Genomic DNA, 15406 nt, shown 5'->3' with positions numbered 1-15406 from the left:
TTACCGGGGCATTTACGCAAGTAAAATAGAACGTGTGGAATATTTACAGCAAGAAGGCCTATAGTTTTTCAGGCTTCATCCATCCTAATAAAACGATTCATTCACTTTTCAGGAAAATATCTGGGTCATAAAGTAATATTGTGGGTGAGTAATTATCTGTGATTGGAAGCTTTGTACAATAAAGGTATTGAATAACTCTTCTGTAAAGAAGTGTGGTTCTGAAAAGAACCGGAGGTGAGATTAGTTCCAAGATGTGTAGTTCTGAAAAGAACTGAAAGTGGCAATTGTTCTCTGAGAACATTGATCACCTCTGGTTTCTCTTTAGAACCACACTCTTTACAGAAGAGATATTCCATGGTGTACCCACCTATCCTTAATCAGGGAATTATCTGGCGTTTTGAAATATTGTGTAGAGCCTACTCCAACTGTGCGCCTCGTTGGCAGTGAGAACACTAATGAAGGACGTGTAGAGGTCTACTATGAAGGTGAATGGGGTACGGTCTGCGACGACAGCTGGGATGAGGACGATGCCAACGTCGTCTGTAAGCAGCTTGGGTTTGAGAGGGCCGTAGAGGCTGTCGGTGGAGCCGCGTTTGGTGAAGGCTCCGGGGCGACATTGCTGGATGAAGTAGCTTGCGTCGGGGATGAGACAAAACTCGAAGAGTGTCCAAGCAACGCTTGGAGAGATGAAGATTGCCGTCATTCAGAGGATGCAGGAGTCGTCTGTACTGGTACATAATTATTGATGATATTTAATAAACCCCAGCCCTGTTGGTTAGTTTGTTTTAGAAGGTTGAAAGCCCCTCAAGAAAACAGGCTGCCAAAGCACGTTCACGTGGGCCACTTGGATCTGTACCGCAAATGCACACTGATGAGTGCAGTATAGGAATGGGCTATACTTGACCTAATATGAAGCATCTACAAGGGGCTATTTCAATGAAGAACCACTTGCTCAAGGAAAGGATGATCAGCACAGATGTAATTATACCTCCACTACCCCTGTAGACTAATTCGGCGACGGCCATTTTCTGCAGTGGCACCAGGCTCGATGCGAGTCGCACTCAGATAGTGCAAACGCACGTCCGGGCTCCTTGGACAAATAGTGTTACCAAAATGCGCGCACACTTTGTCTTTAAGAACGCATGCGGCTTGCGTTCGGATGTGGTGCCACCTCGAAATGGCTTCTCATTTTGTTTGCCGAATTACTCCGTAACCCCGGTAATATTCTCAACTTCCAAATGTTTTGGTTTTCCTCATTCATAGCGGAAATGCATGCATATCACATAATCAGTGTCATTGATTTTTGGTGTCTTTGATGAAGGAGGGAGTCCAGGAGGGGGCGCGCTAACTGACACCGTTCGACTGATTGGTCCTGAACCCAACAACGGCCGTGTTGAGGTGAAATACAATGATGTTTGGGGAGCCATCTGCGATGACCAATGGGACATTACCGATGCCAACGTGGTGTGCAGACAGCTGGGCTTCACTAATGGGGCAGTGAGAGAAACTACCGGTTCACATTTTGGAGCAGGTATTGGTGTTTATTTTGTTTTAGTGATTCTTTAGCATTCACTGACCTTTCGGAAAGTATGAGGGGAGTCAGGTTGGCGTAGTGTTATTTTCCTTGCCTTCCATTGCTGTGACCTGGGTTCGAATCCCGCCCGGGCAAACATGTTGGTTGGATTTTCAGTCCCTACCTGATTCCATGGGTTTTCTTCAGAATATTCCTCTGGGCTTTTCCTCTCACCTCTAAAACTGTAATTTCTTCCCATTGTCTTCTCTCCACAGGTTTCTTCAGGTTTTCGAGCTACAGTGCTTTAAGGACACTTTTGAGGAATCCTTGATTTCATTACCAGAAAGAAAAAAAAGAAAGAAATAATTAAAATGAAGTGATGATATCAGAGCTCATCAATGTTTGTCGCCTAGCCCATGTGTACTTATTGTTTTGCTGATAAATGATTATCAAAGTTTTGTTTTCGTTCTCTTCAAGGTGAAGTCCCAATTCTCCTGGATGAAGTTGCTTGCTCAGGTGCAGAGACCAGAATTGAAGATTGCCCCAATGCAGGATGGGAAACTCATGATTGTGGAAATTCTGAATATGCAGGCGTTGTCTGTGTGCCCAGCGAAGGTAAGTGACACGGAGAAAAGGAAACAACGATTGTAAAAAGTATTTTAATACATCTTTTCATAGAAACTTAAATAAAGTTTCACTGACTATAGATCATACTAAAACAAAAAAGGTTTGAAAATATGTAATTACCTATGAGTTTAGGGGAAATGTATTGAGCTCAAATTTGTTGACATTGTGAATGGGTGAGGGAGACTCATTCCCATCATTCCTTCGCTGCAAGTTGAAGTAAAGGTTCTGGAATCTATTGTGAAGCTAATCCAGTTTTTGAAAAACAAATCAATGGGGCGGTATCATTAGTTGGACGCCTCCTAGGCCCGACGCCTCATAAGTCCGATATTTTGGAGTAATGAGGCATTGGACTTATGAGGCATAAATTCCGCCTCATAGGTTCGACGCCTCATATAAGTCCGAAATATCAGACTTATTTGGCATCGGGGCTATGAGGCCTCGGACTTATGTGGCGTCGGACCTATGAGTCGGAATTTATGCCTCATATGTCCGACTGCTCACAAGTCCGAAATTTCTGACTTATGAATTACCCTATGAGGCATCGAACTTATGAGTGGACCCCAAATCAATTGCCAAGTCCAAAGTCGGTCTATAGGATCCATGAATGAAAGGTTTGCGGTAACCCCATGTTAATCATATCTCATTCGAGTTGTCTGGTTCTGAGAACAACCAGTAGTTTAACAAAACGTCGAGCTAGAATAACTGGATCTTCTAAGACCCACACAACTCACAAAGAGATGTCATTCACATAGTATTACCGCAAAACTTTCATTCATTGTTAATGTCTGCATGTGAATCTTTAAGTCTCATTTAAGGCCAGCCATCAGATAACAGACCGTTCAGGTACCGGGCTCGGTAAGCCAATCCCTTTCACCCCGATCAGTATGAAGCCAGAAGCCACCCGGTTACTGAAGCGTGACGGTCCGAACCAGTGACTCAGGGTTTGAACAGTGGGCATTATAGATTGAAGTCTGGCCAGTTGGAGGATTATAGGATTAGTAAACGTCTTATTAGTACACAAAGGCAATGGTATGGGGGATTACTGGCAGCAATAAAATCTTTGAAGCTCACAGTCATTGTTGCCTACTGGGGGATTAAGCCCGTCACAAATTGGTTCCTTTGTGATGAGCCAGAGCAAGGTGCGGAAGCCTGGTGGAGTTAATCCAGGCCCGATCATTCCATCCAAAGTCCCGATCCCTGCGACATACTGGGTGGGCTCAACCCCGAACAGTCTGGGGAGGGATTCTAATTTGAAGGCTGGCCTAATCTATCGTTTCGGTTTGCGGTAACACCATGTGGTAATAACTACTGCTTAGAAGATATTAGTTCTGAGAAGAACTTGTCCTGCTTATTATCAACTTTGCTAAGTAATATATTTTTTTGTTCTGTTTAGAACAGTCCTGCTGTAAGTTCTAAAAGAACTTGTCTTTGGTCTCAACGTTTCGACTAGCCTGCTCTAGTCATCGTCAGGAAACAGAACAAAAAAATAAACTACTTAGCAAAGTTGATAATAAGCAGGACAAGTTCTTCTCAGAACTAATATCTTCTAAGCAGTAGTTATTACCACATGGTGTTACCGCAAACCGAAACGATACCGATACCCCACCATGCAAAGCCTCAAATCTTTTATGGCCTAATCTAGTTTTGTGTTTGTATTCTCAGAGCCTGAGATCACAGTGCGACTTGTTGGCGGGGAGAACGAAAAGGAAGGGCGCGTGGAAGTCTACTACCAAGGTGAATGGGGCACTGTCTGCGACGACGGTTGGGATTTGAATGATGCCACCGTTGTCTGTGCACAGCTAGGATATGCACGTGCCACAGATGCTTACCTGGGAGCCAGGTTTGGGGAAGGTCCAGGAGAGATTCTGCTGGATGACGTGGCCTGCACGGGAGAGGAGGCCAGACTGGAAGGCTGTCCAAGCAGTGGATGGAGAGAGGACAATTGTGGCCACATTGAAGATGCTGGAGTGAAGTGCACTGGTATGAGTGTAGTATAATAATTTAGATCAATATTAGGTTTTGCCACTCACCGACGTATCTTATGAATAGTACAGAGTACCGAAGTGTGACATCCTTTAGAACCGGGAAGTGAAGTGCAGTGAAGTGCATAAATGGAGCTATAAAACATGTGTAGGGAGGCCGGCCGGCCATGTGTGTGTAGTGTGAAACGATTGCACAATATACAAAAAAGTGAGGGAGGGACAAACGATGTCCCCCCCCCCAACTTTTTAAAATGGGGGGGGGGAGGAGTTGGTCCCCCCCTTCCCCGCACCAATTGACACCCATGAGTGTTGATGCTGAATTTTTCTAGGTAGAAAGTTCACTCATTCTTCTCATGCTCAAGTACTCTTTCAGTGATAACAAAGAAAGAAAGTGTGGGGGAGGGACCACTGGGAAGTAATCCTAAACACATTGCTAACATCACATTATGCTCAAGCAAAGAAGCTTCACATTTGCTCATTCAGAAATGTATACTTATATAACTTTGAAGCTGTGCAAGTCGTAAAAACGTTGATGCAGATTATGCCAGTTTGCGGCCATAACCTGGCCATGTTTTTCGATCTCATAAGTGCGATAAGTGCGAACCATTGCACACTTGTGTGTTGCATCCCTCCCACGAGAGTGCCAATGAGGGGTGATGAGGGGCCATACACTGTTCGTCCATGGTGTCCATAGAGTGGAGAGCTGACCACAAATCACATGGGTATTATGAGGACAGGCAATACCCAAACTCTAAAATCTGATTGGTTGCAATGCACTGCACCTTATCATACTGTCTACTCCTCCAGCACGCATCATGTGTCACACGGAGCACAGTGCTCTATTTTGCATGCGTATGGATACTTTAATAACATTTATCTTCAAGCAATCTTAAATCCTTGATCCTGAGTGGTTGATCCATGGCAATTAAACATCAGTGTGATTATCCAGTATACCACGGTCGATATTGTGCTATTCTATTAAAGATGCGCATGCTATAATTCCCTTTAAAGGCTCAAGTAACAGGATACCTGCTGAAAAGTTTGTGTATGACAAACGTGTTGGCATCTTTACTGTGCGTCAAGTTTGCTTGACGTTGACGATAGCGGAAGACAGAAAATGTAGTTTGTCTGTGTTCCGTATGCCATTCACCTGATGCGTTACATTTAATATTTTGTGTTGCACTCGCGCTCTTGGAACAACTAATATAAGTTGACCTCTAACTCACATGTGAATCAACCAACTTCACACTGGTCTCAAAACTGTTAATCTGCCTTGGCAGTGAGGCTGTGATTGGGCTCATGCAGGCGCGTACGCAGGGGGGGTGTTTTGGCTGTTAAACACCCCCCTTTGCCATGTAAAAATATGGAGGGAAAAGAGAGTTATGTGACCGAGCGCGGAACAATTACAAATTATGTGCATGTTCTCAACTTTAAGCTTTGAATACAGAAGACACTTTATAAGAGCAAGAGTACATTGGCCTATATGTATTTGAAACAAATGAATCAAAATATCCCCTCATAATTTTAAAAACTTCTGCTAAAAAAACCAGGGGAAAGTGGCCAGGAAACGCCTCAGATTGCACCACAGAGCATCTACGATCCAAAATTTCCCGGGGCCCTTAAGCGGGCCCCGGACCCCACGCCGTAAGTGCTTCACGCTCCGCGCTCACATTGGTCCTCCGGCCAAATTAATCGCGGGACATACCGTTATTTTGTTTTACTGTTTTGGATGTCCTCAAAAACAAAAACAGTAAACGAACCATTGACCGTTTTCTCGTTTTACAGTTTTGTAAAACGGTCAAACGGTATTAAGTCACACACACAAAATACTTTTTGTTGTTGTTTTTAATTGTAGAAAGCGTTAAACGGTTAGTTGCTTTTTTTTTAGAGTGTTGTTTTACAAAATCATGACAATGACAAAACGGTCAATAGTCTTGCCGACCATTTTTTGATTTTAGGTTCGGCAATTAAGCAGTGCACCAGAATGTTAATTAATGCGTCCTTGGGATCGAGTCATTGCCTGGGCCCCGCTCCTTACATTTCGTTCTCACGACAAAATTTGCGAATTGGCTATTGAACAGCCGCGTCGACTTGAACCCCAGTTTCCTTCAAAATGTCTGCAACTTCATCAAACGTCTTATTACCATCCTGTTTCCATTGTCAAAAGTAATGTCCTCCCTTGAAGTTTTCCAGCGCCATTTTGCTTGGAACTCTTTAAGCCCCACCAACTTGACTGAATCGCATGAGAAAGGGGTCAGGGTCCGCGCCAGGAATCACATCACGCATTAATTATGCCGAGGTAACACTTCTTCGTGTAAAACATGGTCCCCCTCCACCCCCTTGCCCACCGCCACAAAATGCACCACGGACTGTTAACCATGACACTGGAATAAAAAAACAGTCTGTATTTGTGTAATCTGTAAAACAAAAATCATTGATCGTAATGCTATAATGAATTTTACTAAACTTATAAAACGGAGAAACCGTATTTATCTTAATACCGCTTGTCGTTTTATAACACTGTAAAACGACAAAACGGTCGATGATTCGTTTACTGTTTTGGTTTTTGAGGAAATCCAAAACGGTAAAACGAAATAACGGTATGTCCCGGGATTCAAATTCCCTCTATGCTATAATTTTACCCTAGCGGTGCCCCCACCATTTTGTACCTTCAGCAGCGAATGGCTCTACAAGTGGCATAAATCCCTTTCCAAAATAGAAAATTGTGAAAAAATACGGAGATGGAACATGGTTCTCAACTTTGAGTACGTAACAAACTTTATAAAAAAAATTTAAAAATAACAAATTTAAATGGAATTTTCGATGTTTAAAACGTTTTCTAAACGGTGGAAGTGGCCAGGAATCGCCTCAGATTGCACCACAGAGCATCTAAAATCCAAATTTTTTCCGGGGCCCTTAAGCGGGCCCCGGACCCCACGCCGTAAGGGCTTCGCAGGTCCTGAACCCTTCATTACAATAATTCTAGGTCCCCCGGCAAATGGCAGTCTGAATCCGTTCCTGTGACCAGAGCGCATATATATGTATCCTGTATCTGAAGTTTGGCCTTAGGGGTGGGGGCGGTTTACACAAAGATTCCCAACGGATGAGAATCATGAGATCCAGGGGACAAAGCTGGGTGATTTTAGCCAATAACAAGAACAAATCCTAGCACTTCCGCAGCCCGTGTCACTTTTTTTCTTGAATTTTTTCTTTTTTTTTGGTTTAAATGCTGTTGAGGGAGGGGACTGCCCACATTGACCCCTTTACTCATTATGTTCATCATACTCTAAAGACACAGAACATTTTTTTTCCCGATTTACTATGCTTTAGCTCAAAAAGATAACTGATGGTCGTGGGTTCCCGGCCCTTCGATTTTAACCCGTCCAAATATACCCTCTTTTATTTCTGGCGCCAACACAAACTCCTGACTTTTATTTTAGCGTAAAGTTTAGCCCACTGATCCAATTTTTATTTCTGGCGCCAACACAATTTACCATCTTCATTTCTAGCGTCATAAATGACGACATCCAATTTTGAAACACCCCCCTTGAAAAAATCCTGCGTACGCCACTGGGCTCATGGCAAACTGAATGACAATCAAATAAGTATAGAAGTAAGCAATATTCTTGATCAACATGTCCACTAGATGAGCCAGTTGAGGGCAGTGAGGGCGATGTTCGGCTGGTTGGGCCATCTCCGAACTATGGGCGTGTGGAGGTCCAACATGACGGTGTCTGGGGAACTATCTGTGATGATAACTGGGACATGAATGATGCTGAAGTGGTCTGCAGACAGCTGGGCTTCACTAACGGAGCTGGGAGAGCAGTCACAAATGCTGAATTTGGTGAAGGTGAATTTTTGGTTCAAAGTTGCCTCCGCGTCTCACAAATACCCCTCAAACTGGAACGGATGTTACATGTATGTTAAAATCAAATTCACCGAAGAGTAGGGTTACTGTCCCAAAGACTGTTATTCTTGTATAGCAATATACACTCGCCCGTCCTTGGCAGCACAGTGCAACTTAATCTCATAATGAGTGCTCAGAGGCCTGTTGTGTACTAAACCAAGTGTTAACCTGTTTCAGACTTTTGTTCTTTGCATCTCAGGCTGTTAATAACTTTCATCCCTCGGAATACAACAGCTTATCTTTGAAAGACATAGTTGCTTCTAACTGTTTCAATCGTCAAACTGTTTATGTAACTCAAATCTTCAGCATACTTGGGTTTGTTGCAACTCTGAAATGCCAGTCTGAGAAGGATATGTGTATGAAAAGGGTAAGTGTCCAGAGAGAAAAAAAGGCGGTAGACTACATGATAGAACACTGTGGCATATTTGTCCTCATAGGTGTGGATCCAATCCTCTTGGACGAAGTTGAGTGTGTCAACACGGAGAGCAGGCTTGTAGATTGCCCTAATGCAGGATGGGGAACTACCGACTGCAGTCACTCTGAGGATGCAGGGGTTGTTTGTTTGCCCAACGAAGGTCAGTATCTAGAGACTTGCAGAAGCCTCTTCAACATATTTAAGAAGATATTTTAGATATATGTTTTATGCTTAGGTTTCGACGCTTGATGCATCTAGCAAATTGTACCTAATTAAATTTCAAATTTAGATACAACATAAATTTCTCATTGCACCAGTGCAAGTACAAAGTTACACGGACAGGTGGAAGGACCTGCAATGTTTACAAAACCCCTGCCGTTGGGTCAAATACGAATGGTTTTCAAATAGGTGAATAATTATTGAAAGTTCTTGACTGTTTGCTTTTTCTAGAGCCTGATGTGACAGTACGACTTGTTGGTGGTGAGAATGACAAGGAAGGGCGCGTGGAAGTCTACTACCAAGGTGAATGGGGTACCGTCTGTGACGATGACTGGGATGATACCGATGCCAACGTCGTCTGTAAGCAGCTTGGGTTTACAGGTGCTGTAGAGGCTGCTAGTGGAGCTCGGTTTGGAGAAGGTACAGGACGAATCCTTCTGGATGACGTGTCCTGCACAGAAGAGGACACCAGACTGGAAGACTGTGGAAACAGAGGTTGGGGGGAGCAAAATTGTGGGCACAGTGAGGACGCTGGAGTGGTCTGTGCTGATACTGGTATGTATCACTGATAATAGTAAATTATTGAGGAAAACATTGCAAATACTCATGTAAAGATCTCTCGATATATATATATATAAATATTTTTAGTACAAGTCCTGAAGTACGTTCTTGTGTCGTATCACAAAATATTTTTGGTTTTCATATTGCCATTTTCAAGAGTTTGGGGACCTTTTGTGTTTTTAAGCCGATGAAACCAAAGAGGACTTTTCATACTGTTCAAGGGAATGGATATTAACGTAAAGTTTGCTTTGATGCAAACTTTGTGTCATGTACCCTTAAGGAGTGTCTAAAGGGAGTGTCTCAAAGTCAGAACGTTCCCATTCTGTATGGAACGTTCCTTTGACATTTTTAGTTCCTTTAGTAGTCAGTCTTCATTTTACATCCAGTTGAGCGTTAAGCCATGTGAGTATACTTTTTCCAGTCTGACTTGTCCAAAGAGTAATTAGATCATAGTCTTTTAAGTCCAAAGTTGAATAATTCTGATTCTTCGACATGTGCGTAAACATGTTTTCTGTTTAGACAATCGCAAACAAGCTACACATTTTGCACATTCACAAATGTATACTTACATAACTTTGAAGCTGTGCAAGTCGTAACAACGTTGATGCAAATCTTGCCAGTTTGCGGCCATAACCTGGCCATGGTTTTCATCTCACAAGTGCAAACCATTGAACATTTGTGTGTTGCATCCCTCCCACGAGAGTGCCAATAAGGGGTGATGAGGGGCCATACACTGTTCGTCCATGGTGTCCATAGAGTGGAGAGCTGACCACAAATCACATGGGTATTATGAGGACAGACAAAACCCAAACTCTGAAATCTGATTGGTTGCAATGCACTGCACCTTATCATACTGTCTACTCCTCCAGAACGCATCATGTGTCACACGGAGCACAGTGCTCTATTTTGCATGCGTATGGATACTTTAATAACATTTATCTTCAAGCAATATTAAATTTTTGATCCTGATTAGTTGATCCATGGCAATTAAACATCAGTGTGATTATCCAGTATACCACAGTCAATATTGTGCTATTCTATTAAAGATGCGCATGCTATTCCTTTTAGCAACAGGGTACCTGCTGAAAAGATTATGTATGACAAACGTGTCGGCATCTTTACTGTGCGTCAAGTTTGCTTGTTGTTGACGATAGCGGAAGACAGAAAATGTATTTTGTCTGTGTTCCGTATGCCATTCATCTGATGCGTTACATTTAATATTTCGTGTTGCACTCGCGCTCTTAGAACAACTAATATAAGTTGACATGTGAATCAACCAACTTCACACTGGTCTCAAAACTGTTAATCCACCTTGGCAGTGAGGCTGTAATTGGGCTCATGGCAAACTAAATGACAATCAAATAAGTATAGAAGTGAGCATTATTCTTGATCAACATGTCCACTAGATGAGCCTGTTGAGGGTAGTGAGGGCGATGTTCGGCTGGTTGGGCCATCTCCGAACTATGGGCGTGTGGAGGTCCATCATGACGGTGTCTGGGGAACTGTCTGTGATGATAACTGGGACATGAATGATGCTGAAGTGGTCTGCAGACAGCTGGGCTTCACTAACGGAGCTGGGAGAGCAGTCACGAATGCTGAATTTGGTGAAGGTGAGTTTTTGGTTCAAAGTTGCCTCCGCGTCTCACAAATACCCCTCAAACTGGAACGGATGTTACATGTATGTTAAAATCAAATTCACCGAAGAGTAGGGTTACTGTCCCAAAGACTGTTATGCTTGTATAGCAATATACACTCGCCCGTCCTTGGCAGCACAGTGCAACTTAATCTCATAATGAGTGCTCAGAGGCCTGTTGTGTACTAAACCAAGTGTTAACCTGTTTCAGACTTTTGTTCTTTGCATCTCAGGCTGTTAATAACTTTCATCCCTCGGAATACAACAGCTTATCTTTGAAAGACATAGTTGCTTCTAACTGTTTCAATCGTCAAACTGTTTATGTAACTCAAATCTTCAGCATACTTGGGTTTGTTGCAACTCTGAAATGCCAGTCTGAGAAGGATATGTGTATGAAAAGGGTAAGTGTCCAGAGAGAAAAAAAGGCGGTAGACTACATGATAGAACACTGTGGCATATTTGTCCTCATAGGTGTGGATCCAATCCTCTTGGACGAAGTTGAGTGTGTCAACACGGAGAGCAGGCTTGCAGATTGCCCTAATGCAGGATGGGGAACTACCGACTGCGGTCACTCTGAGGATGCAGGAGTTGTTTGTTTGCCCAACGAAGGTCAGTATCTAGAGACTTGCAGAAGCCTCTTCAACATATTTAAGAAGATATTTTAGATATATGTTTTATGCTTAGGTTTTGACACTTGATGCATCTAGCAAATTGTACCTAATTAAACTTCAAATTAAGATACAACATAAATTTCTCATTGCACCAGTGCAAGTACAAAGTTACACGGACAGGTGGAAGGACCTGCCATGTTTACAAAACCCCTGCTGTTAGGTCAAATACGAATGGTTTTTCAAATAGGTGAATATTTATTGAAAGTTTTTGTCTATTTGCATTTTTAGAGCCTGATGTGAAAGTACGACTTATTGGTGGTGAGAATGACAATGAAGGGCGCGTGGAAGTCTACTACCAAGGTGAATGGGGTACCGTCTGTGACGATGAATGGGATGATACCGATGCCAACGTCGTCTGTAAGCAGCTTGGGTTTACAGGTGCTGTAGAGGCTGCTAGTGGAGGTCGGTTTGGAGCAGGTATAGGACGAATCCTTCTGGATGACGTGTCCTGCACAGAAGAGGACACCAGACTGGAAGACTGTGGAAACAGAGGTTGGGGAGTGCAAAATTGTGGGCACAGTGAGGACGCTGGAGTGGTTTGTGCTGATACTGGTATGTATCACTGATCATAGTAAATTAGTTGAGGAAGACATTGCAAATACTCATTTAAAAATATCTTGTAATAGAATTGTTTTAATGCCATTCCTAAAATATGTTTGTGTGTCCTATCCTAAATTGTTTTCAGTGTTCATATTCCCATTTTCAAGAGTTTTGGGGCCTTTTTAATTTTCAATGCTGATGAAACCAAAGAAGGGATTTCATACTGTTTAATAGAAGAAATGGATATATGCGCAAAGTTTGTTTTGATGTAAAATTTATGTCATGTTTCCTTAAAACAGAAGACAGTTGCTTGCCATACTCACATACTGAACTGCTGATCTTTCAGACTTTCATAGATATTAATCCAGTTGTCGTTCTAACACTCCAAACTACCTGAATATTACCCTTAGTAGTGCCTGAAACCGCCAGATCACTCAATAAGTTAATGGATTCATTACAGTGAATGAAAACAATATAACACAATGTAATACAGTTGACATAAACTAAACCATTAAATAGAACTAGAATGCACGATGCTTGGGGAAGATATTTGCAAGCTGTGCTCTAAATTTTTCATCAGATGCAGGCAGTGGTGGTGGTGGTGAAGTTTTCGAGAACTTACGTCTGGCCGGCGGATCAACACCCAACAGTGGCCGCGTTGAGGTTTACCGAGAGGGCAATTGGGGGACAATCTGCGACGATAACTGGTCTGCCACCTCGGCCGAAGTAGTCTGCCGACAGTTGGGCTTCGGCGGTGTCACGAACAGTCTGGAAGGCGTCTCGGAGTTTGGGCAAGGAGAAGGTCCCATCCTGTCTGTGATATCGTGTGACGGGACAGAGGCCAACCTGAATGACTGCTTTTATTTGGGGATTTGGGACACAACAGTCTGTGATCATACAGAAGATGTTGGGGTTACTTGTGAAGCAGAAACAGGTATGCCATATGTGTTAACAGTTGACTTCAACAGTTCAGTTAGAAAAAAAATTCTCCCTATGCAAAACAAGCTATGGATAATGGATAGCCTGAAATCACTTCATCAGTAGGTTCAAAAACTGAAAATTTAAATTTGTTAAAATGGCTTTAATAATAATACAATGTCAATTAGGCCAATTACGCTACTTGTTTGCCATTATTTAGTGAACCTAGTTTACAGAGTCTGACTGGAATTGAAATTTTTGTAGGTACTTATTATTTTGATGCTTTTTAAGTTTCCTTTCCTTGCACTAATGGGTTCGGTTACAGGGGTGATTTTCCTTCAGCTTTTTTTGTTGTTGGAAGTACAAAGTTTTAGCGAATTTCTGTGTTACCGTAGCCTTGTCCAAGTGGTCTGGGTTTCTATCTGTGGGAGGGCACAAATCAAACAGTTTGTGTATGTGCCCGTGTCTGGCATCCGGTTCGCTAGTAAAAACGTCATACACACGCTCGCACCACTGATTACAAGCGCCCATTGGATAAACACCCAAGTTGCATTAGCTTAAGGTTCCGAAGGTTCCAATGCTACTTAATGGCCAGTGGGCATGGTTTAGACTGAACTGACGTCACACTAACAAACCGGATAATGCAACACAGACACCAGCATTGCTGTCGGTACTTCCATCTAAGTGAAAGGCTGAAAAACCGTCTTGTAGCTTGTGTAACTTCTTAATTTAATGAGTCTCTTTTATCTTTCATCTCCTTTTGGATGAAAACAAAGTACAGAAACACAGTCACGCTTGAAATGGACCAATCACAGAGCAGTAGGTTTCCAGAAATAAATGAGTCATTTTTCAACTGGCCAATCACAATTAAAGCTTTTGAAATGATGCAATGCACTTTACATATTGATGCGTGACTTCATACAACTCTTGCTATTGTGACCAATTGGGTTTTGTCTTTTATGGGGAAGGGCTATGTCATTAATAATAATGATGAGCTAGCCTTTTAAGCTAAAATAAATCAAAGCATTGGATTTCAAATTGTATGTAGGTTATCAGTAAATGCAAACGTGAAAATGCTTATTGCACAATACATGCATTTGTGTGCTTATTTTACATACACCCCGAGGACAGACAGACAGAGGGAGAACAACAGATTCTTTGTTGTCCTCGACCGTTCGTCTTTTGTTAAAAACAGTCCTCCATTGTGCTTTCGTGTTTTTCAACAATAATTACGCCAGTTACTTTTTCGGATGGCTGCAAATGATGGACTATAGCTTTAACCAATGGTGTGGTCCAAAGAGCACTGCACAACGTGTGTTTGTCACGCACATAAAGCTGCATGTTCGTTGAGAATAAATCGTGTACGTTCGTATGAATCGCATTTAATAACGGTATATGCAGGGTAATACGTACGTACGTACGTACGTACGGGGTACGTACGATGGGATGGCAGTTTATTTCGAAGCTTCTCAAGTCGAGTACGCAATGTTTGCAGGCTCATGTTTAATATTGGCGCCGGTATTTTTGTAAGGAGGTTACCTCCTCCTTCCCTCACCTCCCCTCTTTTTTCCCCTTCTATTCCTGTTTTTTTTTTTTTTTGACTCAAATTTGACGGGGGGCACGTGCCCCCGCGGCCCTCCCCTGGATCCGCGCCTGTTTTTGGTTTTGATGCTGATGAAACCAAAGTGGGATTTGTATTCTGTTCAAGGGAATGGATATTTGCACAAAGATTGCTCATTACAAATAGTTTGTACACGGCGAGTCGCAAAATGAACATCAGTACTAAACTTTACTAAGTCACTTATTGATTACATGCGGTGCGCGCGGAATGAGCGTTTGTCGCAGCAATCGCGTTTATCCTTTTGCATGTGTGCATACCCCGTGTTTGTCAGTGCAAGTCTACCATCGCCTGATCGCGCGGGCACGTGCACGCTGAGTTGTTACTAACAACACAGCGGTGGAGCGTATAGTATTGTAGTAGCGAAATGCTGTTCGCCGTATTTTATGGCGGCCAAAGGACTGATGAGTAGACAATATGTTTGGTCCTAGGTACGGGGGCATAGTTTTACCAACTGCAGTGAATGACAATTCAAAATGAAGCTTACTAAATCCTCTTCACAGTGCCAAGGGTGCATTTATTACTTGAAGTTACGGGGAGTCATAAATCCGGGAACTATCGGTACATTACGCACAGTGGGGTAGCCCAAGGGTCACACTGTCAATTATGTGCAAATCTCCATAAATCGTTCTGCTGTCAGTCAAAATGTTTGTGTCATCACAAGTAAGGAAATGTACCAGGTACGGATGATTGGTTGTTCATTTTGTAAAAATTGTCCTCCAGATTTTTAAAGTAATATATCTTCTAAGTCAAACTTGGTGCGCATTACTCTGAAAGTCTTGGAAACGGCCGTGAGGCCGTC

At 42.6% G+C, this 15406-nt stretch overlaps 1 protein-coding gene across 1 annotated transcript in view; it reads left to right on the top strand.

Moving 5' to 3' along the window:
* Nucleotides 1–15406, top strand: part of LOC119745692 — a 104492-nt gene that overhangs the window by 55543 nt on the left and 33543 nt on the right. Inside the window, 11 exon segments of the mRNA XM_038222233.1 lie at nucleotides 414–731; nucleotides 1322–1531; nucleotides 1991–2128; nucleotides 3803–4120; nucleotides 7769–7972; nucleotides 8467–8604; nucleotides 8895–9218; nucleotides 10631–10834; nucleotides 11329–11466; nucleotides 11757–12080; nucleotides 12649–13002. Of these exon segments, the coding sequence (XP_038078161.1) occupies nucleotides 414–731; nucleotides 1322–1531; nucleotides 1991–2128; nucleotides 3803–4120; nucleotides 7769–7972; nucleotides 8467–8604; nucleotides 8895–9218; nucleotides 10631–10834; nucleotides 11329–11466; nucleotides 11757–12080; nucleotides 12649–13002 (2670 nt within the window).

Source organism: Patiria miniata, unplaced genomic scaffold (genome assembly GCF_015706575.1).
Source record: "Patiria miniata isolate m_02_andy unplaced genomic scaffold, ASM1570657v1 HiC_scaffold_12, whole genome shotgun sequence".
Taxonomy (NCBI): domain Eukaryota; kingdom Metazoa; phylum Echinodermata; class Asteroidea; order Valvatida; family Asterinidae; genus Patiria; species Patiria miniata.
Note: the sequence above shows the minus strand (reverse complement) of the source record. Positions and strands in the feature narration are given on the sequence as shown.